Source organism: Anguilla rostrata, chromosome 10 (assembly GCF_018555375.3).
Source record: "Anguilla rostrata isolate EN2019 chromosome 10, ASM1855537v3, whole genome shotgun sequence".
NCBI lineage: Eukaryota > Metazoa > Chordata > Actinopteri > Anguilliformes > Anguillidae > Anguilla > Anguilla rostrata.
The window spans coordinates 29,510,162-29,535,994 of record NC_057942.1 but is presented as its reverse complement, the minus strand read 5'-3'; the positions used below and the strand labels follow the sequence as shown (position 1 = coordinate 29,535,994).

The 25,833-nt window shown below is 42.4% G+C and overlaps 1 protein-coding gene across 1 annotated transcript; it reads left to right on the top strand.

Annotated features, from left to right (window-relative positions):
* Nucleotides 1–864: 864 nt before the first annotated feature.
* marveld2b (MARVEL domain containing 2b) lies at nucleotides 865–25,732 on the top strand. Its single transcript, XM_064297528.1, has 15 exons — nucleotides 865–1,023; nucleotides 2,296–2,557; nucleotides 3,604–4,817; nucleotides 5,623–5,658; nucleotides 5,906–6,054; nucleotides 6,560–6,731; nucleotides 7,166–7,216; nucleotides 8,118–8,272; nucleotides 13,988–14,690; nucleotides 15,549–15,713; nucleotides 18,715–18,836; nucleotides 22,310–22,471; nucleotides 23,054–23,225; nucleotides 24,616–24,657; nucleotides 24,797–25,732. The coding sequence occupies exons 3-15, from the start codon at nucleotides 3,621–3,623 to the stop codon at nucleotides 24,893–24,895; spliced, it is 3,225 nt and encodes a 1,074-aa protein (XP_064153598.1). The 5' UTR covers nucleotides 865–1,023; nucleotides 2,296–2,557; nucleotides 3,604–3,620; the 3' UTR covers nucleotides 24,896–25,732.
* Nucleotides 25,733–25,833: the final 101 nt, after the last annotated feature.

Sequence of the window (25,833 nt, the reverse complement as noted above, 5' to 3'; positions counted from 1 at the left end):
TTTAATTTTTATTGTTCACATATTTTCTGGTTTATATCCAGAATGTTGAAAATAAAAAAAGATGATCTACTAAATATGTTTCACAAAGGCTTCTAAGCAGATGGTAATTTCGCAGTTATGTGATGCGCCTCTGTTTGAAGGTACTGCTGTTGTTGCCTCACTGTGATACAGTTACGTTGTTCTTGGACATGTCGTCCAAAGGGGTGGTGGGGGTGGGGCTGGGGGGAGGAAGAGCGTTATTTGAAACCAGGAAAAGAAAGGGAAGGATTTTTTTTTTACATGTTGGAAACCAGACAATGCCAAGTACTACTGAAAATGTTGAGGAAATGAGAAACAATATACCCTTGCGTGACCACGAAGAACTGACAAAATACACTGGATATCTTAAGAACCTTAAAATCACATCACATGATAACACTGGGCTATATGGATTTCTTTAATCATATCATATTGCCTGTCTTTCTGCAATAAATAATATATTCTATATTTAGTATACAGTTTGGAATGAAACCCTGTGCTTAATAACACTATCTTGTTTTTATTATAATTTGTGTAGCAGTATGTACATGATGTGGGGTGAAATCATGATATGTGTCACCTGAAATAATTGCAGGTTGGTTTTTATGTCTCGTGTTAAGAAGCTGATATATTACACATTCCCTCAATGACAGTCATATTCCGACTTCCTGCTCCATCCAAAACAGGAACCAAGTAACATTTGTACTATACCTAAAAATAATCTGACATATTTTTATAAGCCTGAGAGCTTTAAGATGAGAGGGATCGTTACTAATTATTACGTTCCTGGATTAGTCATTAGTATCACTTCCGCTCGTAATCCTGGCGTCGACAGAACCCCGTCCCCCGTCCCCCGTCCCCACTCCCCGGACAGGTAGGTTTCCGTCTGGATCAAAGAGGCTTACGTCACTCTCAGGGATGGGTCGGTCACGTGGTCAGATTCCTGCACTTTTCATGGTTTCGGTGGAGGTGGACGAAAAGGAAAACATATTTTCCAAACAACAGGTAGGAGACATAAAACACTTTTTTTTACTTAAAAGAAGCAACATACGGATGACCCTAAAGTGGTAGTAGTTATCGACAGAAACATAAATAAACTCTTGTTAGTCGATGATTAGTTTTTTGAATTATTAAGTAGGGCGATGTTCTCTTGAAGTTTCAAATTCGGTTCAGTGGTTACAACAGGTTGCCATGTTTCTTGTTAAAGCAGTTATTTACGATTGTGCTTCATATAATTAGGTTGTAATTTTATCGTTCTCAATTGAATTATTCTTCATTTCTGGGCAAAAAACAAACTTGCAGCTTGCGAAGACGGGTAAGTAGTTTAGTGAATGTAACGACGTTATATTAAAGAACGTCTTGGGAGGCGGACATTGCTGAATTGTAACATTGTGTGTAAGCGGCGCTTGATTCTGCACATTTTCTATGAATATAGGAGTTATCTATTTGTGAAAGGAAAATTACTTTCCTATGATCTTAACCACATGACATGTTTTAAGTTTGGTCAGCTGGGGCTAACCTGATTGCTGAATGTTGTCGGCCGTTCCGGAAAGGTGTTGCACAATAAGTTACAGAAAATATTTGACATTAGAAATACAAACTTTGAGTGTAACTTTGTATTCCTGTTAATTCGGTGTATTGAACTTTTATTGCGTAGGCTATATAGCTATCATTTATTGTTCTGCAATTGATGAAAATCGGATAAAGAAATAAAATATGAAAATGACCATCCCATTGGTGGCATTTAGTGCCTCAGGTTGTATTTTTCTAATGTTTACGTCCACTGCCAGTTACTCCTGGTTTGATTGATGTACAGATTTGATGCTTCATGCATTTTCAATGACGCAGTCCCAGCTGATATGTTTCATTCATTTCCAGTAAAAACCTAGTTATAATGTACAAAGTATTGTATACGTCTGTTGTTAATGGGAAGTGGTGTTACTGGGGTATTGTCTTTTGCTTCCTTTATTGTCATTAAATATAATGAGTACTTGGTGAGATTGTGTTTCCATATGAATTACCAAAGTTATATTTAAAAGCAGCCCATTTGAGATGTTCAAAATGTATTAATTTATTTTTCAGTTGTCAAATGGCAGTATTCTATTCTGGACTGGTATGGGGAGTTAGACATTTTCATATAGCCATAAAATAGTATATTTAGAAAAAAAGTACATTTTTAGGGACAAGATTATTGTTTATATTGGGGAATTTTAGAGAGATTTTACTGCTTGAAAAAATATTGAAATATATTTTAATTGTGTTTTTCTTCTCCTTTAGGTGAGGGACACAAACCGTGTGTTAATTGGTGGCGGAGATTCCCTGTGAAAACAACAGGCCTCAATCTTGTGCTTCTACCACAGTGTAAGAGCAGTTCTTGGCCAATCACCTGGGTTCACTCACCTGTGGAGATTCAGGTCATTGTGACATCGACTCCTGCTCTGTCCAGGTAGCTGAGTGCTCAAAGCCAACCGCGGTTTGCACTGTGACCTCCCCCCTGCAAGGCAATGTAAGTCTTGCCGAGTGACAGCGTGTAAACGAGGTATTTAAACCAACACATTTTTAAACCTATTCATCGGCTAATACACTAATGAAATGGTGCAGCTATCATGGTATGCGGGTATTCTTGGACTTCCTGTTTTAGAAATCTGTCGTGAGTTTTCCTGTTTCTCACACACTCCTGTTTCTCACACACATGGGGTTCTTTGTTGGGTGTACACCAAGTTTTTGATGATCTGAAAATTACTTGAACTAAATGACTAGTGGGAAGGAATCATTTTTTTATTTGCTGCTTTTTTTGGTGAATTGATTGTGACATTGGGGTTGATTAGTTGGATTGTGTAGAATTGTAGAATTTCTGTCTTGGGCTACCACATGTTTCATAGCATTGATCATTTAACCTTTGTGTTGTCCTCACAAAAAGGGTGTAATAGCAGCGAAAACCCCCTAAATCAAATTTTTTCAGCATGAAATTTGATGACTTTTCCTGCAGTGACCATGTCATTAGAAAACGTTAAATATTGCACTTTTTTATATCAGAAGTCATACGTTATGCACCACAGATCTATTACAGCAAAAAAAGAACTGTGATGTGTGTTTTGCGGTAAAACAAGTTGTGTAGACTGAGGAAATGCAGTCTCTCTGGATTGTGAAGTAGGAAAACTTATTCACAGATTCATTGAGGAGTAACAGGTTGATTTAGGGTTTAAAGTTCAACAACAAGGGGTCCAGCAAGGAAGGTCATTTTTTACCCTGTGGACATGGGGGCCATATATAATATGAAGACAACACAAGGGTTCAGGCTATTTGTATGCAAAGATTGTTCGGGCTTTTGACTCTGTGGGCGTGGGTCTTGAACTACAGGGTGTGAATTGTTCATGCAACCTGATTATGTGCCCACTTGACTGAAGGTTTTTTAAGGGCAGAAGGGGTAGAAGCCTCTTCAAGTAATTTTCTCTTTCTTTCACTCTCTCCCTTTCTCTTTGCCCCCCTCTCTGTGCCCCTCTCTCTGTGTGCCTCTCTCTCTCTCTGTCTCTCTTTCCCTCTTTCTCCCTGTGCCTCTCTGCCCCCTCTCTCTCTCTCTCTCAGGGCTGTACACATTCCCCATGTCTTCAGGAGGAGGGCCATCGGCCCGCTTTGACCGGGTGCGGGACGTTCCGTATTACGACGAGGTCCCCTTGGGCTCGCTGAGGAGAGAGGATGACCCCCGCGCGCTCGGAGAGCTGAGGGGGGCGGAGCTAGCGCTGAGCTCCGACCCGCTGCCGCCCCCTCCTCTCCCGGACGTCCCCCCCGTGGGGCCCGAGTTCTACCCCAGTGACAGCGAGGACAACCTCGACGCCCTCGACATCAAACCCGTGCGCCGCTTCATCCCCGACTCTGTCAAAAACTTCTTCCGCGGCGGCAGCGGCGGGGGCAGCGGCGGCGGCGGCGGGAGCGACGGAAGCAGCGACGCCAAGCCGTGGGCCATGCTCCACCCGGAGAACAACGGCACCTCCCAGGGGGTGCGGTGCTCACCCCCCCACTCCCCCTCCGTCCCCGGCTCCTACCGGGACCCCTACGGCGGGTCGGGGGGCAGCTACAACTCCCGAAAGGAGCGCGAGGCCATGCTGCTCGGGTTGGACCCCCTGGAGTCGATCGACGGGCGCACGGTCCAGACGGTACTCACCTACAGCGAGCGGGTGGAGGCCTACAACGAGCGCTACGCCTACATGAAGTCGTGGGCGGGGCTGCTGCGCATCCTGGGCTGCATCGAGCTCCTGCTGGGGGCGGCCATCTTCGCCTGCGTCTGCGCGTACATCCACAAGGACAACGAGTGGTTCAACATGTACGGCTACTCCCAGCCCCAGATGTACGGGGGCTACGGGGGTCAGGGCATGGCCGGGGTAGGGAGCGGGGCCTACTACACGGGTCCCAAGACCCCCTTCATCCTGGTGGTGGCCGGCCTGGCCTGGGTCGTCACCGTGATACTGCTGGTGATGGGCATGACCATGTACTACCGCACCATCCTGCTGGACTCCAACTGGTGGCCGCTGACGGAGTTCATCATCAACCTGGCGCTGGCCCTGCTCTTCATGGCGGCCGGCATCGTGTACGTGCGGGACACCAACCGCGGCGGCCTCTGCTCCTACCCCGTCTTCAACAACGGCATCAACGGCGCCTTCTGCCGCGTGGAGGCCGGACAGACCGCCGCCATCATCTTCCTCTTCGTCACCATGCTGGTGTACCTCATCGGCGCCATCGTCTGCCTCAAGCTCTGGAGGCACGAGGCCGCCCGCCGTCTCAGGGAGGGCATGGCGCTGGAGGTGAGGCTGGGCCCCCTTCCCCCAAAAATAGTCTGGTAGAAAGTGAAGTGCCCATTATTAGATTCACAGTTGATTCAGTCTAGTGATGTTTTTGACTGCTATTGGAGGAAACAGCCCCAGAAATTGTAGTGTCCCTGACCAAATGAGTTTAATGAGCTAATTTCACAACTCTGAGAGGAAAAAAGATGGCACAGCACAATTCATCGCCCCTTGGATGCACCCATTCACTTGTAGTTGCCCAGCTCTTCAGTAATAATGATAAATAAGTCTGTTAGTCTCTGAGACTGAATTGCTAACATCAAGTAATGACCCCATTTCAGACCTCATACCAGAAAAATATTCAGAGCTCCCAACATAATTCTTTTCAATGTTGTTGGCCAACTCTTCAGTGTTTTAGATTTTCATTCAGAAATTCATTGAACAGGGAATTGAGAACAAAAAAGGTCTTCTGCATGTAGTCTGTGTGACTCTGTAATGTTATAGCTTCATGCTTGTTCTGTGTCTCCAATAACCAAGGGTCCCGGTAGACTGTAGATTCTCTTGACTAACCTGGGGGTTGCCATGGTGTGTTGCTATGTATGCAGATGCTAGTGCCATCCCTTAGCAACACCAAGAGGCACAGGTGTTCTACTTCTGGAAGTTTTACCTATTCAGTGTGTCCGTAATGGATTAACCATTTATGCTTGTTCCTGTTTTATACGTTTTTCTGTTGTGTATCTTCCGTGTCTTTGAAGGAAGTATCAGAAATGTGCATAAATTTCACATGGATTTTAAAATGAGTTTTTTCTTTTCTCCTGCTTCTTAGATGAAAACAACAGCATCTTCTGTTCCAAGATCCTTGGTAACCATTCTTGCTTTATCCTCCAGACATTGTGTGTGGTTTTAGTAGTTTTGTCAATAGTTTCAGATACAACATAAAAATTCTGTTTAGCTTGAGATTATTTAATGCTAAAATCAGTCATTATTATAATGGTAAATGGTAAAAATCATGACATAGTAGAATACAGAGTATGTTTGTTGGCACTGTAGTGCTGTAGTATTGCCGTTTCCTTGCTCTTGATTTTCTTCTCTGCGCTCGGGCGTGTCAGTTGATCGGAAGTTCGAACGGACCGGTGGAGTCAGTCCGGGCCATTCCTGTCCAGGCCCCGCCCTCGGTGGTGATGCCGCCAGAAATCCTGAGTGGGCACATCCCGTCTGGGCACATCCCCAAGCCCGTCATAATGCCCGACTATGTGGCGTGAGTTCCGGGGATTCGCGATGGGAACGGGGATCCTATTCAATCCCGTGACCTGGGGATGCACCTCACATCCGATGTTGCATTGTTGGTGCAATGCGACACCTGCATGTGGTTCTATACAAAACGATATAAAACTGAATGAATGATCGAGGGATTGAGTGAGTAAGTGATTTACTGATTGATTGATTCATTCATTCATTGATGTGGGGCGGCAGTGTAGTATAATGGGTAAGGTGCTGGTCTTGTAACCTAAAGGTCACAGGTTTTATTCCCGATTAGGACACTGCCATCATACCCTTGAGCAAGGTACTTAACCTGCATTGCTTCTGTATATATCCAGCTGTATTCATGGATGCTATGGCATTACTATGTAAAAGTTGTGTAAGTCGCTCTCAATAAGAGCACCTGCTAAATGCCTCTAATGATTGATTGATTGACTAATGGACAAATGTCCATAGCTCGACGGCAGGCTGATATTTGGGGTTTCTCCCCTCCCTCTGTGCAGTAAGTACCCCACCATCCGCACAGACGAGGAGAGGGACCAGTACAAGGCTGTGTTCAACGACCAGTACGCCGAGTACAAGGAGCTCCACGCCGAGGTCCAAGCCATGGTCAAGAAGTTCGATGAGATGGACGGGCTCATGAGGAGCCTCCCGACTCACCCCACCAGCCAGATGGTGAGGGACTGACCCCGCCTCCCTCCTTTCATCTCAAACGGAGACTCCCGAACTTTCAGAGCTCGTGACCCAGTTAATGAGTCCAAGTCATTTCCTGTAATTCACCCCATACTGAAACATAGCCTAGCTGAAGCTAACACGTAAAATGCATTTTATACAGTATAGAATATAGTGTATTGGTTCTGCAAACAAACTGTAACTGTGAATAAACATAATGTTGCCTTGATGTTTAGTTAGCCATACTGGCTCTTCTCATTCAACATGACACTTAGTTAGCCAGCACTCTAGCTTGTTGGCTAGCCCAGAGCTTTTAAAAATGAACTACCTCTGTTTAAGATTGTAGTTACCATTGCTTGGTAAAACGGTGAGATAGTCCAGCGGGTTTGAAAGGAGAAGAATTCACCCTGAGAGTAAAGTCCTTTTTTGTCTTTCAGGAGCAGGACCGCATCAACTTCCTCATGCAGGAGTATCAGAGGAAAAAGATGGTAAGTCTGGATTGGTGCTGTACCGTAGCGCTGGTCTGAGTAACCGGTACGATTCAAACACCAGCCTGTTCAAAAGGGAAGCAGAAAAAAGGACCTATGTCTTTCATCTCTCTCTCCCTCCCTCTCCCCTCGCTCTCTTGTGTGTGCGCAGTCATGCTCAGTGTGCACAGTCATGCTCTGTGTATGTGTGTGTATCTCAGAGAACCTCACTTCTGCGTTTGTGCCAGGTTCACCATCTTCGGATGGGCCTGTGGGAGGGTCGGGGTTAGAGGGGGAGGGTTTTCCTCAGTCTGTCTTGAATTGTTATGTGGCAAAAAAAAAAAACCCTGAACCAAAGGAGAGCGAAATCAGTCCAAATGTACAAACACTTCCACGTGACCCCAGTAACAGAGCTGTATCTTTACATTGGTAACAGTTTTTATGTTACACTTTTCCATGTCAGGGTTACCTGTGATCACTTGAGCAGGTGCCCCTGTGTATTGTGGTGAGGAGGGGGTGTCTCCACTGGTGACTGTGGGTTGATGCATTGTGTTGCCCTAGCAACGGAACGACCTGTTTGTAATCTCCTGGTTATTCCCCATATGAATCATGGGCCTCTGTCCACCAGAGATTATACTCACACCTTTCCTCCTGTTCTACCACTCTCTCTCTCTCGTCCTGTTTATTCATGATTGTGAGTCTGGAAGATTGGTCCATAAACATGCTGGTAACGGAGAGTACAAAAGTTGCTTTTCTGTTCCTCTTCTGACTTTTCTTGGTATGTTGTAGCTGATGTTTAACATGGACAGGTGCCTAAAAGCGTGATTATCTTTTGTCGGTATGACAAACGCTTGATCCACACCATGATTTGGGTGTCAGAAAATCTCGAAATGTCGTGTCTCTGTTTTCGCTCCCCTCACAGGACCCCACGTTCGTGGAAAAGCGTGAACGCTGCGAGTACCTGAAGAACAAGCTCTCTCACATCAAGCAGAAGATCCAGGAGTACAACAAGGTCATGGACTGGAACGACGGCTACAGCCTGGACGGGCTTGGAACACGGTCGGACCGCTACGATTAGAGAGAGGCCGCCGCCTCGATACCGCCACCGGCGCCGACGGGTCGCTCGCCTCCTTCCACGCCAAATGGACTTGGAAGCAGATATCAAATTTTTTGCCTGCTGAACAAAGTGAACTTTCTGACCAGTCAGATCCTGCCTGCGCAAGCACAACTTCGGGGGAGAAAGGGGACTGTTCGAAACTGTTTTTTCTCATTTTCCCCTCTCTCTGAAAAGAGAACATGAAAGCTTAATGGAAGGGAGATGTGGGAACTGAGACTCTTCTGTCGTTTTTGGAACATATAAGACAGCTGATCTGTGGCAAAAACTGCACAATGGGGCAAGTTCCAAATGGCGGTCATTCAGTGCAGACTACAGTACCAAATGGAACCAAAATACATCACAAATGTGACATTTACTTTGGAATTAACCGGCGTGTTGAAAATTGAAAAGGAAATTCCGTTTGTTTGGGATTGTATTTCTGAAGGGGAGTGGGAGGGGAATGATGCTAACCGTTCACCGTGCCTTCTGACTGAATTGCTCGTTTCCATGATTCCGGTGTCTGTAATTCCGAACGTTGTTTCTGAGTAACGTTACCGGTGTTGCTTTCAGAAAGGCATCTGCATACCTGCTCTGTGGCGTGACTCTGTGGCTTTTTGGCACAACACCATTGTAAAAGACAGCCCATGTGTTGCGTGACCTTGAAAAAATTTGTAGAGAAACTGAGCCAACCGGGCTGCAGTTCTCAAAAGTCATGGTCATGGTTCTACGTCCTGTTGTGGCAAAGCCTTTTACCTCCTGTACTGCTGTGTATATGATCTGTTTTTTTTTTGGTCTGTGTCTCATTATCTGACCTTCTGTACAACTTCACGTTGGAATTGTAATCAAGTTGTGCTCATTTCGACACAGACCTCTTCAGTATAATTTCAGGTCTGCAAATGTGCATGTGTTTTTAAGCTGAATGCCTCTTCAGTCTGTTATTTGTTTAACAATATTTTGTGTGATTTATTTTCTTTTTTCCATGAGAGTTTGAAATCCTAATGTGTTTTTGCTTTCATAAACTCAGTAAAGCAAATTTTTTTAAGACTTCATAGATGGCACTCCACTACTTTGAAACCAATATTTATTTCCTCTTTGTGAACCTAAGCAAAACGGTGCTCTCTAGAATTGTCTAAGTTTGACTGCACCTTGTGTTCCTCCTGCTTTTGTAAATGCATTCACCCAGGAGTGTGCAAACTGCTGTGCGATGAGCATTCGTGTTGTGGTATCTTTTTTCTTTGAACCTCCACATATCTGCAGAATATGTAAATAGATACTGGTTTGGAAGCTGAAAAACTCTCGCACTCTTGTGTCTTGAATTGTTCTTGATTGTTTACCTCTTCAACACCCTGGCGCAAGCCAGACAATCCTGCCACTGTTTTGATAACAAACATTTGCCGCTATGGACAGTAATTTAAGGTAGCACAAATAGTCCTTTCATTGTTAAAAGAAAAAAAGGGGGGGGAAGCCAGCACTGCTTTCAGTACTTTTTCAGGCGTGGTTAACCCTATAACAGTCTGCTCCACAGAGCAGTATAATTTTCCCAGTGGTCATATATCCCCCAGGTGTGTGTGTGTGTGTGTGTGTGTGTGTGTGTGTGTGTGGGTGTGAAATAAATATACAGTACTGCACAAATGTACTTTGCAGAGCCAGACTTGGATTTAATTTGTATCATGTGTCAGTACAAGACAAATCCTTCTTGTGTGAGCCATCCTACTTAGCAAAAACTGCTTTACCACAAGCAGTTTCAATAGCTGATGTTTAATAAGTAATTTACATTAAACAGACCACATCAGCTCCCTGCCCCAGAACTTTTCCCCTTGTGGTTATTAGTTCTTTCTCTTCAGTATGTCCCACTACACCACACTTATTTTTTTTTTGCCTGACTCCCTCTCTACCAGTGGCACTGGGCGCTGTCCTTACTAAGGTTTCTTCCTACTGTAGAAACACAAAGAAGTACAGCTTGTGTGTTCCTTTCAGTTAAACATTTCATTTATTCATCTAGCTGGAGAGAGGTACGTGAAGCCCTTCGATTTTAGTGATTGGTGATTCTCATGTTTGCCACCACTGATCCACGTTCTGGAATCCCTCGCAAGTGCACAACGTATTCACACGCACGCACCTGCACTTTAGTATTTAAGCTAATATTACATTTGATGTTTTCGCCCCGTTTGAAACTAAGCTCCTGAAAATGCGTTATCAAAAACCACATTATCAAAGAATAGTGGTGTTTTTCATGCTGGGAGATGGAAAGATGGCGGTGTCCTATGTCTAAATCCACTGAAAGCAGTTTCTGGTTTTGCAACTTATAGTGTGTCGGGGAGGTGTCATCTTTCAACCCGTGATCGGTTTCAGGACGCTATAGGTAACTGGCGTAAGAGAAACAAAGAAATGGGAGGTTTCAGTCTTAGTCATTCATTACACCACATAGCGTAATCACTCAAATATGATCGATATTCCCAATCCACAGATTAATAAATAAATTAATAAATACAAAAATAGGCTTACTGTGTATAGGCTATGAGGCAGCTATATTCCTCCATCATGGATGAAAGAAGGAAACAGCAAACAGGCTATTGTGTCTGGATTTAACTCAATCCACTATAATACATTGTGAATCATAATTTACTGCTCAACTTTTGAAAGTCGTGTCCAGTTTAAAAGCTGAGCCTTTGTGTGGTTTGGAACAGGAAAAGTAAATGTAGGACACGGGCATTGGTGTGTAGGTTAAAGAAGCATAAACAAAGGTAAGGAGCAGTAAAGAAAACCTGTTAGTTCGCTTTGGCATACCTTTGAAAAGTAAAAAATGCAAGGGACGTCGCTTTCAATGGGATTTAAATTCTTATTACCAATTTGACAGCGGGAAATCTAACCAAACCCACTTCTGCGACGCATGGGCGGAGCAACAGTCGCCTACCTGGGAGGACAGGACAGCTGTGATGCACTCCTGGCGTGCCCTTTTTTTTTTTTAGCATATAAGTCTTCTCAGCGAGCGCGCTGTGGTGTTCCTACACGGACTAGGCGTAAATCAGGTAGGTTGCTTTCTATGCGATAATTCTGGAACGAATTAATTTGTTATTGATTTCCCGCAGCAAATCAGAATTAAATCGTTTGAAAACTGTACGTGGACGTGGCTTTTAATGTACTTATTTATTTTGTATTGACATACGTGAATGATCGAGGGATTGAAAGGGCGCGAGCCGCTTTTTTGGATCAGCGCTACACTGCGCAATTCCCTCAGTGTTTTAGTAAGCGCATCATGTATATTGAGTAAACAAAGAATTCATCAAGATAATTGACAAATAAATTATTTTGTGCGGAAATGTAGAATGTAGATAAATAGAACACTAGATAGCGCTGGTTTTACCAGTCGTGCGCTCTTGGGTGTGCATGCATCGCGTATTTTGTTAATATTAAAATATTTTGATTTCGGGACTCACAGGTTTTGGTAGTTTCGATTTATTATTGTCATAAATCATTGTAAATGTTTCGTTTTTTTTTTTCACGCAGGAGCCTTAACAGTTTTTAATTGTTTAATTCAATAAACAACTTTGATTTGGATCGATGTGAAAAATTAGCCAATATAATTTTCTGGCATGAACTATGTTAACACACAGGTCTACGATAACCAACTCGAATGAATTTAGTTTTTACCCCATCGAAGTTAAAAGTACAAACCTTTCACATGTAAATTACATGTGAAAGATAATCACATGCAATTTACATTTCTTATAACATTTCTTATAAATTATATATATATATATATGAAATAAAAATATATAACTGAAAACTAAACTCATGAAAATATACTGTATTTATTGTGATGCGACACTTGGCAATTGGGAAGGACAAGTGAAAGGCCCGCACCTTCTTACACGAATACCTTTATTATTCAAAACCCAGATACAGGGATTGTATTGTTCTTACAGTAATTGACAACTATTATAGACAATTGTGCTTCACCAAGGACAATTCAACTGGTGGGTGCTTATGAAAAGAGATATGAAGCCATTGACTGAAAAACATGTATTTCTGAATATTTGAATTAATTTCACACACGTAGCCTACTTTAAGACGCTTTTCCTAAAACATTTTATATTTTAAAAAAATCTAAATGGTAATACACATTGTGTGGCATTTGCTTGAAACAAATTAAAAAGGATGATCACAGAATAAAAATGTATTTGTATCATAGATCAGAGAACTCTTTATATCAATGTTTTTGTGTATAAATTCAACAAACACCAAAACAGCTGCTAAATCAAAAGTATTTCTAGTTTTAATGAGAGGCTTTTTACATTTTCAATATTTGGAAAGGTGCCATTCAAAATTATTGAGGCAAATTTGCCAGCAATCCTGTGTTTTGGGTTTTTGTTTCCGTGCTGTGTCACATGGCTATCTATTTTGTGCATTGTGCAGAGATACAAGGACACTCACAACCAGGGAGGGACGTGAAGATACTCTGCGGAATTCAAAATGCCCTCAGGCCACAAGGGAGGTCCTCCCCCTTACAATCATGGCAGCAGACAGTAAGTTACCTCACTTCTGTCACCCAGGACTGGCATTCTGCAGTCACATGGCAGAGTTTTCATATCTGGCTTGTACAGTGCTCTGTTGGGACTCTGAGTGGCATAATAGCAGCCCCAGAGTGCATGTTGTTCGGACAGTTTTCTGTACTTGTGATACTGTAATGGTGGCAATAAATTTATATATACATAGTTTATCTGGTGCAGAGGGTTCAGCTAAATTATCGTGCACATGGTCAAGTTGCAGGTCTCAGTCAGAGCTGAGAACCAATAATATTTTGCGTATAAAATATGGTCTTTAGCAGTTACAATTTTTAAGCCGACCTCTAGCACAGGGGTGGCCAATCCAATCTGAAAAGGGCTGATGTCGGTTCAGGTTTTTGTTTTAGCCCTATGACACCTGATTCAACTAATGAACTAATCGTGATTTTCAGTCAAGACCTTGATAAGTAGAATCAGGTGTCTTAGCTCTGGGCTAAAACAAAAACCTGCACCCACATCACCCTTTTTCAGATATAATAGGACCCCCCTGCTCTAGCATATGCTGTTTAGACAAGTGGGCTAGTGGGCAACTGCTTGATGTGTTACTGATAAGCAAAGTTTAAGAACACATTCATACAATAGCTACAGGACAAGAAGCCCCTGAACCAGCTTGAAGATCAAATGTAGGTGAATGTAAGTCAGGGGTTACCCAGGGGGTGACAACATGCACCACAATTTCAAACTTACTATGGACTCATCACTGGGAAGAATGCAATATGTCGGGTTCTAAAAAAAACTGAATGAGCTCATTATAAATATATTCATCCGAATATATATATATTCACCCGTGGCAGTTTCCTTATGAACCCATCTGCCCGCGGGAGATGGGTTCCCCCTCTGAGTCCGGTTCTGCTCAAGGTTTCTTCCTGCTATCAGTCAGGGAGTTTTTCCTTGCCACTGTTGCCCTAGGCTTACTCTTTGGGGGCCGGTTCTCTGTAAACCTGCTTTGTGACTAAGCTGCTTTGTTAAAAGCGCTATACAAATAAAATTGAATTGAATTGAATTGAAATAACTCTCCCTTTTTTCAATCTTTTTCCTCTTCTCCTGTCATGTCCTGTTCATCTCTCATCTCTTTCTCCTCCACCCATCTTCTAACTCTCTCTTTATCTCCCTCTCTCTCTCTCTCTCTAGCCACAGCCGGGATTTGTACGGAGAGAGGAGTCGCTCTTTCAAGGAGGAGGAATTCCTGCACTTCTATCGCTGGACCTCCCCGCCCGGCGTGATGAAGATCGTATCCATCATCATCATCATCCTTTGCGTGGCCATCTTTGCGTGCGTGGCGTCCACACTGGCCTGGGAGACAGACCTGGGGTTGTCAGGCCTTGGCGGGGGAATGGGAGGCATTGGGGGTTATGGGAGTAGTTACGGGGGCGGTTACGGGGGCGGCTACGGGGGCGGCTACGGGAGCAGTTATGGGGGTGGTTACGGCAGCTACGGGGGCAGCGGCATAGGCAGCTCTTCCTATGGTTACGGAGGGATCGGAGGCAACTACACCGACCCGGCTGCAGGGAAGGGATTCCTCATCGCCTTAGCGGCCATTACCTTCCTGGCCGTCCTGGTCATCTTCATCCTGGTGGTTTCCCGCCAGAACATTTCCCGCTCCCGCCGTTTCTACCTGGCAGTCATCATCGTCGGTGCCATCCTGGCCATCCTGATGTTCATAGCCACCATCGTCTACCTGGTGGCTGTCAACCCCACGGCCCAGGCCTCCGGCTCTGTGTACTACAACCAGGTGGTGGCGCTGTGCGCCCAGTACCAAAACCAGGGACCCGAGCCCACCGGAATCTTCATCAACCAGTACCTGTACCACTACTGCGTGGTGGAGCCACAGGAGGTAAGGGTCAGCCCGACCGTGGGTCCGACTGGCCTTTCATTTAGCAGAACCACCCGACGGCGCTTAGCTCATGATATCTGTTGTAGGCAAAAGAACAAGACTGAACGGCTTGCTCTCGTCACTTGATTTTAATTCTTATTTTTTAAGACTTTCTGGTGAGCATATGTATGCATGGCGCTCCTTTCGTTGCTCCAGTTATACCAAGAATCAAATGGTCCCTTTCAATTAAAAAAAAGAAAAAGTTGCGGTAAAAAACATTATTTTGGTACAGAACCTGCACTTTACTTGAGTGGGCAGTTCCTCTCTGTTTACTAAAAGGCATTACTTGTCACCAATGTTTGTTTCAGCGCTACTGTTTTCCTGGGCCAATTTAATTTATTTAGTTCAGTACCAAAAGCATTGTGTCCAGTTCTTAGTCACTTAATCAGTATCTTATTTCTTTCACCCATATAGTGGCAGAGTCAGATTTGTACTAAATACTCTATCTGCACTAAATAACATCAGCTCTGTCCTGGTGTTTGTCATGTAAACTTGTTATTTTCACTTTGTGCTGTTTGACCCAATGTAAGTACGAAAAGTGTCCGACAAAATAAGAACTGTAAATGTCATACTTTAAATAATTTTGTTTGTAATTAAAGTAATAATTTTCTATGTGCTTATTTTTTTACACGTTCAATTTTAGGAATTAGCATTGTGCAATTAGCATTGTTAAATGTGTTTATTTTGCTTTCAAGCTGTGTTTAAAATTTTTTTTTTTCTTTTTCTTGGTAAATATGGGGATTGTGTTGGGGGCTGTACTGGTGCGGACCACCTTTCTAAATGGATTTTAACCCCCTCTCTCGTTCCTGTCCCCGCTAGGCCATCGCTATAGTCTTCGGTGTCCTGGTGGTGATTGGCCTCATCATCCTCGTGGTCTTCGCTGCGAAAACGAGGGCGCAGCTCCGTCAGCACGGCAAAGCCAACGTCCTGTGGGAGGAGGTGAAGCTTGTCGGCAACGGCACATCACATGATGTGGGGGAGTGGGTGAGTTGAAGTGTATGGAGCCTGGGAAAGTCCATAAAACCGCAGATATGTTTACGTTTATAAATACGACATAACATTGGGTTTCGATTTTGGTGAATTGTTGTTGTTTTCTGCATTGTAATGGAATATGATGCTATTCTTAGACATTGGCTGTTGGGCTTTGAAGTGCATGTGTGTAGGGAAAACCAGGCGTACGTGATCTGGGTCCCTGTTCACTCTTCTCAGTGATGTCATGATTTTTGTATGGCTTCTGAAATGGCCCCTGGGGGAGGAAAAAACTCATTTGGCCTCTAACGGATAACATATCTTCCACACCCACCGACGGTTTAGCACCACGTTTTGAAAAAAAAGTACAACTGCAAGCCACTGTAGTCAGTGGAATCTTCTGCACCTCTGTCTTGCTTGCTAGTTTCTACCTTACAAAATAATCAAGCCAGTGACAGAGTAGCAGAACAGCGAAATGACATCTCTCCAAAATCCTGTGCATGCAAACAAGGTTCGCAAAAATCACAGCTATTGTCCACGGGCTGTTGCAGGCGAAGCTTTGATTGCCATTCACGTAAGCCTTATTCTGAGGATGAAAAAAAAATGCTAATGCTTTTTTTTTTTACTGTCTGTCTGTGTCACACACTAAAATCCAACAGCTTAAAATGATAGGGATCATCACTGACATTTGTCAAAAAAGAGACGTCAGCAGTGGAATGTTTTGTTCTGTCATTTTGCTACACATTCCAACTGAAATTCCTTTTTAAAGTTCCTTTATGGCGAATCTAATATGGATGCAACAGAAACAATTCAATGAAAGTGAAAGCCCAAGGGGAGACATATGCATAGAGTGTATGCAAACATATACACACCCAGCAGTCGACAGTCTCTAAATACCCAGTCTGTAAACACTTGGTGCGGCCAACCTGAACACATCCCCAGAGTTTCGTATTTCTGACAGAACCAAGCTACTGTCTGCTTTTGGAGAGCTGGCTCCATTCAATAGGTGATGCCTTGGGATCAGTGTTTAATATCTGTGTTTATTTGCTTTATTGTATTGCATTATTTAATGTAAACGATGCAAATTAAGATTAAAAGTCTATTTTAACCCTCTGGGCTTGAGGCTTATTTTCTCAATTTTTTGGTTCCCTCAGAGTTTCACTATATATAGTATATGTCGACCAATAATGCACAATAATCAAGTGTTGCATATAATTCTTTCAGTACATACTCTGTGGCATATTTTATCATATATTCATGTTAGGAGACTGTATAAATGGCCAAGAAAACAATGCATTTGGGGGTAGCCTAACTGTGAGACAGCATTTTGATGAATAGATACTCATCAGCGTATAGGGACTACTGCTACGCTGTTGCAGCTGCGGTAAGGAAGACGGGCAGTGTGTTTGCCGCGTCTCCCCTGGGTTCGAGAGATAGGGAGGCAGACTTGTTTGCCAGGAGTCTCCAGCGTCTGTCAGGAAGGGGAGGGTGAGGGGGAGGGGAAGAGCAGAGTTGCATGTCCAGTTTCTAGGTGTGGCCTGTTGGAGCAGTTTCACTTGTGCTGATCTTTATCTCATCTAATCAAGTTATTAATCCTTGAAAAGCCAGTTGAACTAAATTGAACTAAACAAAAAAGTTTAGTATACAGTGAGCTCCATAATGTTTGGGACAAAGCCATATTTTTCCATTATTTGGCTATGTACTCCATAATTTTAGATTTGTAATCAAACAATTCATATGTGGTTAGAGTGCAGATGCTCAGCTTTTGTTAAAGGGTATTTTTGTACATTTTAGTTTCACCGTGTAGAAATAAGAGCGCCTTATATACATAGCCCCCCTTTTCAGGACGCCATAATATTTGAGACAAATGGCTTCACAGGTGTTTCTGATTAGTCAGGTGTGTTCAATTGCTTCTTTACTGCAAGCATCAGACAGCTTACATTATCTACTCTTGATTCTAGGCTTTTGAATGCCTTTGGAATTTGGCATTTGTCAGCATAAAGACCAGAGTTGTGGCAATGAAAGTCAAGGAAGCCATTATGAGGCTGAGAAATATTTTTTTTTAAAACTCAGAGACATAAACCAAACCTTAGGCGTACCGAAATCAACTGTTCGGAACGTCATTAAGAAGAGAGCATACAAGCCATACAATCCATGTAAACAAATAAATTTTGACTGACAACATTCGGGTTGAGCTGTGACACAGCGTCTCCGGCATCTCACCTGGGCGGGAGCAGAGCAACCAGTTCAGACTGGATTTAAAGTTCACCTGGTTTGTTTGCTGTACAGATCCGATAAAAACGCTGATGCGTGGCTAACTGGGCCCTGCGGCTCAAAGTCGTGAGAGATGCGGGTTGGTTGGGAACAGCCGCGGCTACATTTCCAGACCAGGGTCTTCCCACCTGTAGCACTGATCTCATCTGTCCTCTTGGAACACGCCAACGTTTTCCAATAGTACCATTCTTTGTCGTCGGTGATCTTCTTTGAGGGCGTGCACCATTTTGAAGTTTCTGTTCGCAGAAGGCTCACAACGCAGAAAGGAATGCTCTCGTTTCCCCTAGTGTGGGAAAGTATGAAAACAGGAAGTGGCAGGTGCCCTGAAAGTGTGCAAAAGAAACATTCCTTGAATTGTTCATTTTTTAAGGAGAACAGACAGTCCCCACCCTCTTTTTGAATGTTTTAGTTTATTCTGAGAGAGTAACAGATAGAGAAGGTTCTATAGCTCAAAGGTGTCATGGCAGGGGATCAAACCCTCAACTGTACAGAGGCAATCACATACGGCTTGAGAGTTGGCCACCCAATGGACTGTGACACACACATCTTGCCAAAAAAATATGTGTTTATTGCTTGGTTGTGCAGCACTGTATTTTTTGTCAGGAATGACAAGGGTTTTAAAACAATGGAATCTAATCAGGAGTACACAAGAATACGTAGCTGTAAACATAGCTGTCATCGTGTTACTATGATGTGGAAAGGCATCGCTTGCTGATATGCTGTCATGTTGCCCTGTGTGCAGGTGAATAAGGTGTCTGAGATGCCGGAGGTGTTGGTCAGCGACTATCCAGACAACATTGGAGGCTCCCGGAATTTCCTGGATAACACCAGCTTCGACTACGCCAAGCCCCCCTATACCCCTGTGTGAGTACACTCCCTCAGTTAAGTTTAAATCAGTCCCCAACCCCAATCATACAGAGTCACAGGGTCTGCTTGTTTCCCTTTTAACGAGCAGCCAATTTAGCCAATCAACTGTTGTACATTACAGGAATATAGCAGACGTTCTTATACAGAGCGACTTACATGCTTTTACATAGCATTTGACATTGTATCCAGTTATACAGCTGGATATACACTGAGGCAATTCAGGTTAAGTACCTTGCTCAAAGGTACAATGGCAGTGTCCTACCCAAGAATTGAATCTATGACCATTCGGTTACAAGCCCAGTTCCTTATTCACTGTGCTACACAGCCACCCAATCTATTGTAGCCAACCGGTTAAGTGACAAGGAACAACAAAAACCAGCACACTATGTGTCTCTCTATGATTAGGACCACTGGTGAAGATGAAGCACTACATTACATGAAGCAACAACCTCACCTCTCCATTTATAAGCTGCTAGAGACCTGTGATATCACCACAGCAGTGTAACATGTTAAGAGAGACCCAGTCCACTGTGGAAAACAACAGCAGAAGGTTGATGGAGTAATGCAGGACTCATCAATTCTCTGGTTTAGGGACGATTCACTGATCTCTACAGTATGTGGATCAGCTGCCAAAGCCCCACAATGAATTTGGACGAGCAATCCAGCTGATTGATATATCAGTGCAGAATCTGTACAGCTTGAATTTCTGAGAGTTTGCTGCGTACAGTATGTGTCTGAGGGTCTCTGATCCACCCTGTCATGCCAGACCCACGATCCCTAAAGTGAAGTAACTTTTGGTATCTGGTGCAGACGAGCAAAACCGCCTCCAGACCAAACAAATGGTTGGAGAAGCAACATTGACATTCCAAAAAGTTGGGCAAGGCAGAAATCATAAACATAAGACTCAATAAACCAGTTACGCCTACACACCCCCTGCTTCCTCCCACATCAGCAGGTTGGACTGATACTGCGGTTACAGGACCTGTATTGTGATTGTACTTTTTCCTAGAAAGATACTTAGCTAAAAGTAGGCCAGCTTGTTTCCTATATTAGGGTGCGGCACAAATTATTGGAAAATGAATGGGCCAAGTACAGTATTCTACAGCACCTCAATGTTCTTCAGCACTTTTAGAGTGACTTGTTTGTTGTTTGTTTTTGTTCTTTTATTTTATTTATTGATTTATTTTTTGGATGGCTGCTTCTCAGTATCCTGGCCTTGTTAAAATTAAACAATCAAAAACTCGCCTTGTATTACTCTTCAGGTTTTTTATAGAGGTAATATACGCACTGCAGTACACTGTGAAATATGGTGGCTTGTTGAACTTCATCACTTATTCCTTTAATTGACCTGGAAACTTTGAGAGCTCTGGTTTGTTTGGAATTTATAGCATTTATATTGTACAGTCATGCAGGAAGGCATTTTTTAGACCCTTAAACAAAAAGGCAAAACATCCCAAGTCATTTCTGTGCATGAATGTTGCCTCTTGTGTGAGATTCCAATATTGTTTGATTCTTTAAGTTCCCTGTGATTTCAATGTTATAAAGTTGAGCTGTGTAGTGAGGTTTACTCAGATAAATGGAGTTTCGACAACCAATCAGAATTTGAGACATCAGTAGAGCCTAACTTATTGAAATAACATGGACACGGTTATAAATAAAGAATATACATTTATTGATTATGATAATGAGTTGGTAACAGGCTAATTGAAAACAATCATTTATATAATATGATAAATAGAATTATATGAGGAAATAATGATTTTGCGATGGCTAAACATAAGAGGTTGGCAGTGTTACCATTTAACGAAGGTTAGTTGGTGTTATTAGTTAGTGACATACTACTCTATGTTACTTGGTTAATTCGTTATATCAGTCTCATAAAAAATTAAAGTTTAACAACGTAAACTACAAAGTCAGGGAATTTGCTATTCCCGACCAACATACGCACAACAAACAAAACACAACAACAAACAGCAGTAAAATAACCTAAACAGGTATTTCAAATTGTACTCTACGCTATACCTTGATGTCAGTGTCAAATATGCGTTTCAATACTTAACGGTCATAATAAGGGAGGCCAGTCCTTAATTCCGTTAGGTGATGCTCGTTCAGCTCGTCAACTGGTCTCAGGGGTCCGTGGCAGGTGCGCAGGGAAACTTCTTCTGTGAAGTCGGGGTCGCAACAGGTTACAGTCAAGACGACGAATGTGCACAAATCTTCCACTTGGGTCCCGGCCGCAAGGGAGATACAGAGGGAAAGTATGCAGATACGTGTTCCTCAAACAGCTGTAGATCGAAATAAACCAGTTTGGTTTATTTCACGGACGGTGGCAGGCCAACTCAGGCAGGTCTCCAGCGAGGTGCAAGTTGGGAAGCGCAGCAAAGTCTGGTGATGTCCTTAAGGAGATGCGCGTCTTGTCGGTTAGGCAATGCTTTACATCATAGCAAAGTTGTTAAGTTTTTTGATGACTTTCATCCTCAAAAGTCACTGACGCGACAGAACCCCATGTATGATCTCTGTAATTTGATTGGTTTATTATTTTGGCCACACAAACATTTGATTGGCTTGTGCTATTGGAGTCAATGAAACATGGATAGATAGACCATTGACGACTGCGTTAATGTTTAAGCTTGTTAAATTGGGCTCCCCATTCCTCCAAAAAGGGGGTGTTCCTTGCCCCAAGCTGATGCTTAATCGATCACGCAGAGAGTTTATCGCAGGGTCACAAGCGGAAGTGGACAGGCACTTGGTTGACCAAAAATTTAATGATGAACCTGACTCAGCAGAGTCAGTCCCGTGGTCAGTGAGTCAGAGGCCCCAAAGTTCCTGTGTATAGTTGAACATCGTTACAGCTGTAATACTTGGATCACCTGATATGGATGTAAATACCCTCATATTAAAGGTGACAGTCTTCACTGTAACTTCATATTCATTGATTCATTTAAAATGCTGTGTGTTGGAATACAGAGCCAGAACAACAAAAAATATTTCAGTGCCCAATACTTACAGATTGCATTGTACTGTATATATATATATATATTAGATTTTTTATCTTCATGTTGCATCAGTAAACTGATGCAATTTGTCCAAATATAAGTCCTGTTGCAAGTAACCCAAAACAAAAAAAAAACTATTCTATTTTTAAAAGTGACAAAAAAAGAAAAAAATTCAGTTGTACAGTATGTTTGGTAATTCCAAGACTGAAAGAATGTCATTTAAACTGCTGTTAATCAGTGTGGTAATTATGTCAACTCCCCAATGAAATTAAAGTGACATTGTGTATGTGTGCCAAGTTGAACTATGCGGTTGTTCCCTGTACTTGGACCGGTACTTCTCTCTAGGGGTTTCGTCATACTTGTTCCTGGTTATGGTTATACACTTTGTTGTACGTCGCTCTGGATAAGAGCGTCTGCCAAATGCCTGTAATGTAATGTAATGTGTGCGTGTGTGTGTGTTTTCCTCCTATCCAGGGGCCCAGAGCAGGACGCCCCCCTGTACAATTCGGCACCTTACAGCAACCCGTCTGACATCCCCAGCTCTGCAGGGAAACTGAAAAAGAATAGATACAATGATGGCGGCTACACGACGGGCGGGGAGTCTGGAGACGAACTGGACGACACCGACTTTGACGAGTAAGGGGGAGGGGCCGATGGGGATGGGGGCGGTGAGAATGGGGGTTGGGGAAGCAAGATAAAAAATGATTACTTCAGTCAAAAATGCAGGATTGGGGTGGCGTGCAGGGACTGTTTGTTTTGGCCTGCCGGGCAGGAGAGGGTATGGGGGTGGGGTCAGAGGGTTAGGGGGTTGGCAGAGCACTTAATCTTGAGCAGGTAAATGATTACCTGGCAGGGGAGGGCTGCAGTATTCACTTTTTGCCTCCTTTTTTAGGTCACTGAATTGAACAAAGTGACCTGGGTTGGTGTTGACTCCTTTCCAATTTAGTCAGTTTTGGAAATGAATTGAAGTTCCCTTAATTCATTTTAAAATCCTCACAAAACATTTGGTTTCAATTCCTTCCCCAAACAGACTGGTTTGAAATGAAAGTCACCACAACCTTGACAGTAAAAACCGGTTTTGAACCGGTTGGTCAACTCAAATGACCTGCTTAACTGACATAGAGCTTACAGTGTACTTCTTTTATTCTCTCTCTCTCTCTCTCTCTCTCTCTCTCTCTCTCTCTCTCTCTCTCTCTCTCTCCATCTCCCTCCCTCCAGTGAGTTCCCCACCATCCTCACTGAACAGGACAGATTAGACTACAAGCGCACATTTGAAAAGGACCTGCTGGAGTACAAGGACCTGCAGTCTGAGCTAGATGACATCAACAGGAACCTGTCCAAGCTGGACAAACAGCTGAACAGTCTCCACGAAGGAAGCCCACAGTACCTGGTAAGATATGGGGAACTCACCAGAAATGCAGTTGCAACTTGGCATTGCTGAAGTGTAGCGTGATTTAGCAAATTCCTAAATTCACATGTGATCGACGACATTCAAATAAATCCATACCGATAGAATCATGGTCGAGCAGTTTAAATGCAATTCTATTTTACACAACATTTTTGTAATGTATTGAAATACATAACTGGTATATGGTCTTGGTATGTCAAACCAAACTTTGAAATTTGAAAAAAAATATTTTTGACAATTTTAAAAATAGAATTGTAACAGAGCTTATATTTGGATAAACTGCATAAATGTGATTAGTTTGTGAATTAAAATAAGTGATTGACAGCACATGATAGCTCCACCCACACTATCAGCTTCATAAAATCAAATTCTCCCATAAATATTGCCCTCTTTCTCAGGAAATGATTGCTGTGTGTATGGGTATGTGTATGCATGTGTGAGTGTTTGTGTGTACACATAGAGGTGTTTCTATGTGAGATTAAAAGTGTACATTTTTGTTTGTGTATTTTTACATGTGTCTTTGTCCATGCGAGAGAGAGAGAGAGAGAGAGAGAGAGAGAGAGAGCGCGTACGCGCATGTGTGTGTGTGTGTGTGTGTATGTGCTGGGGGGGACAACATTTACAGTACAGTGGGAAAAATTGGCAAGGTACTGACAAGGATAGAATAATATTATCATTTAAGTGCATAAACTCAACAATGTCTTTGAAAATAAAAAGACCACACTGAAAGCGCCAGTGGCTTCTTCACACAAAATTAATTCCAGGTCAGGGGTCACTCCATTAAAGACCTGATTCTATTGGTATGGATTTATTTGAATTCCCACTGACATTATGGAACAGTAAAGTATATTATGTAATCCCACAAAAATTCAAACATAATCCAAACTGTGTTTTCAGAGTCACAGATTACTATGTGCTGATTGCAGGAAGCGCTATGTAATAAGCTATGGTAATAAGCTATGGTAATATATAAAGAAATACGCATATGAAATATAAATATGAAGGCAGGAAAGCAGGACATGAATTCATGGATTTTCACCCTTCTGATAATTACAAAAGTTCATGTTAAAAATCTACAGAACAAGAACTCACCAAAAATTATAGCACTGATGAAGGCGTGCAATGCCTTTTGATATGTTTTTGAATTTATTATCTGCATTGAGATTGAGATATAAAAAATTTGTGACATCTATGAGTTTGGTATTCATACATGAAATTGCTCAGTTTTATTTCTTCTTTCAAGTTCAAGCATCGACAGATGGGTGATACTTAGCTTATGAAAACATCACTGCTACTCTTTCTTCTTGGTCTCACATGACTTTTCCATTTGTGATTAAAGCTGATTAAACTTATGGTTTTTTTATGTGGACAGGATACACTGGATGAATATAATCATCTGAGGAACCTTAAAAAGGTATGTCTGACTCAGAACTGACAGCACTCAGTAGCCACACCCATGGCTATGCTACAGGCCAGGTTGTTCACGTAGTCTCTTAAAACGTTAGCAGAGTGTAACTACAAGGTAATGACTGTTTATCTTCTGTCCCCCCCAGTCTTCAAATTACCAGTTAAAGAAGAAAAGAAGCAAATATCTGAAGGCCAAGCTTGCCCACATCAAGAAGAAGGTCAGCGATTATGACCGTAGGGCGTGATGTGCCTGATGCTTGACCCCTGACCCCGTTCCCCCAGCCAATCACCGCCTCTTTTGCCTAGGGTTCAATTGTGCGATTTTTGGATGAATCAGGAATGATCTCAACCAGCTAACCATGAGAAGATACCTGGGAAAATGAAGTTTGTTTTACATGTTTGGGTGCGTTGCTATTGTAACTTGCGGTGTTGTGACAGAACTCACTTAATATTAATAATAAATGGCTCTTAAGTATAATTCTTCTCAGGAAACAAAATGGATTCACCACCACACGGCAACAATGTGACATGCTACATATTCGAGAAGAACAACACTGGGTTATTGGAAAGTTATTTTGAATTGATGTCAACATGGAATTTGCAATTCTAGTTTTTCTTTAATAGGAAAAGAAAAACCTGTACATTTTAACCATTCTAACCATCAAATCCTTTTTTGTGAAATTGTGAGTTTCTCTTCTTTGCTCAAATATGAACCGATCCTTCAGTATTTTTCTATTAGTTTTAATGTTTGGAAGACTTTACACCTCAGCATGCACTGCTACATGTTTCTTTACCATGCTTCACAACTTTCTTGTTTAATTTAAAATAAGCAAATTAACTAATCATAGAGAGATTTTTATTCAGATTAAATTTTGTAAATATGCAAATATGTGAGTATGACAAGAGTCTTTTTTGCATGCATCATCTTGCTTTTGTTTTTAATAAAATAAAAATGAAAATCTGAAGTGAAATATCATCTCAGGTACATATCTGGTTTTTTAAGCTGTGATGATGGAAAAGGTCAATGTGTATCTTTATATTTTGTAAATACGAAAATTTCAATAAAAACAACAGTAAAGAAAGCTGGTGTGTTTTATTCATTGATATAATAAGTGATAATATGCTTTCTTAAGTCTTTAAAAAAATGTATGCAAGTACCAACACCTCATTTTCATTGATCGCT

What these genes read in the sequence shown, in the direction of transcription:
- marveld2b (XM_064297528.1), top strand. Translation starts at nt 3,621, where the DNA reads ATGTCTTCAGGAGGAGGGCCATCGGCCCGCTTTGACCGGGTGCGGGAC. An exon ending in CTTCTGTTCCAAGATCCTTG is followed by an intron (nt 5,659 to 5,905) that starts GTAACCATTCTT and finishes CGGGCGTGTCAG; the next exon opens with TTGATCGGAAGTTCGAACGG. An exon ending in AAGGAAGCCCACAGTACCTG is followed by an intron (nt 23,226 to 24,615) that starts GTAAGATATGGG and finishes TTATGTGGACAG; the next exon opens with GATACACTGGATGAATATAA.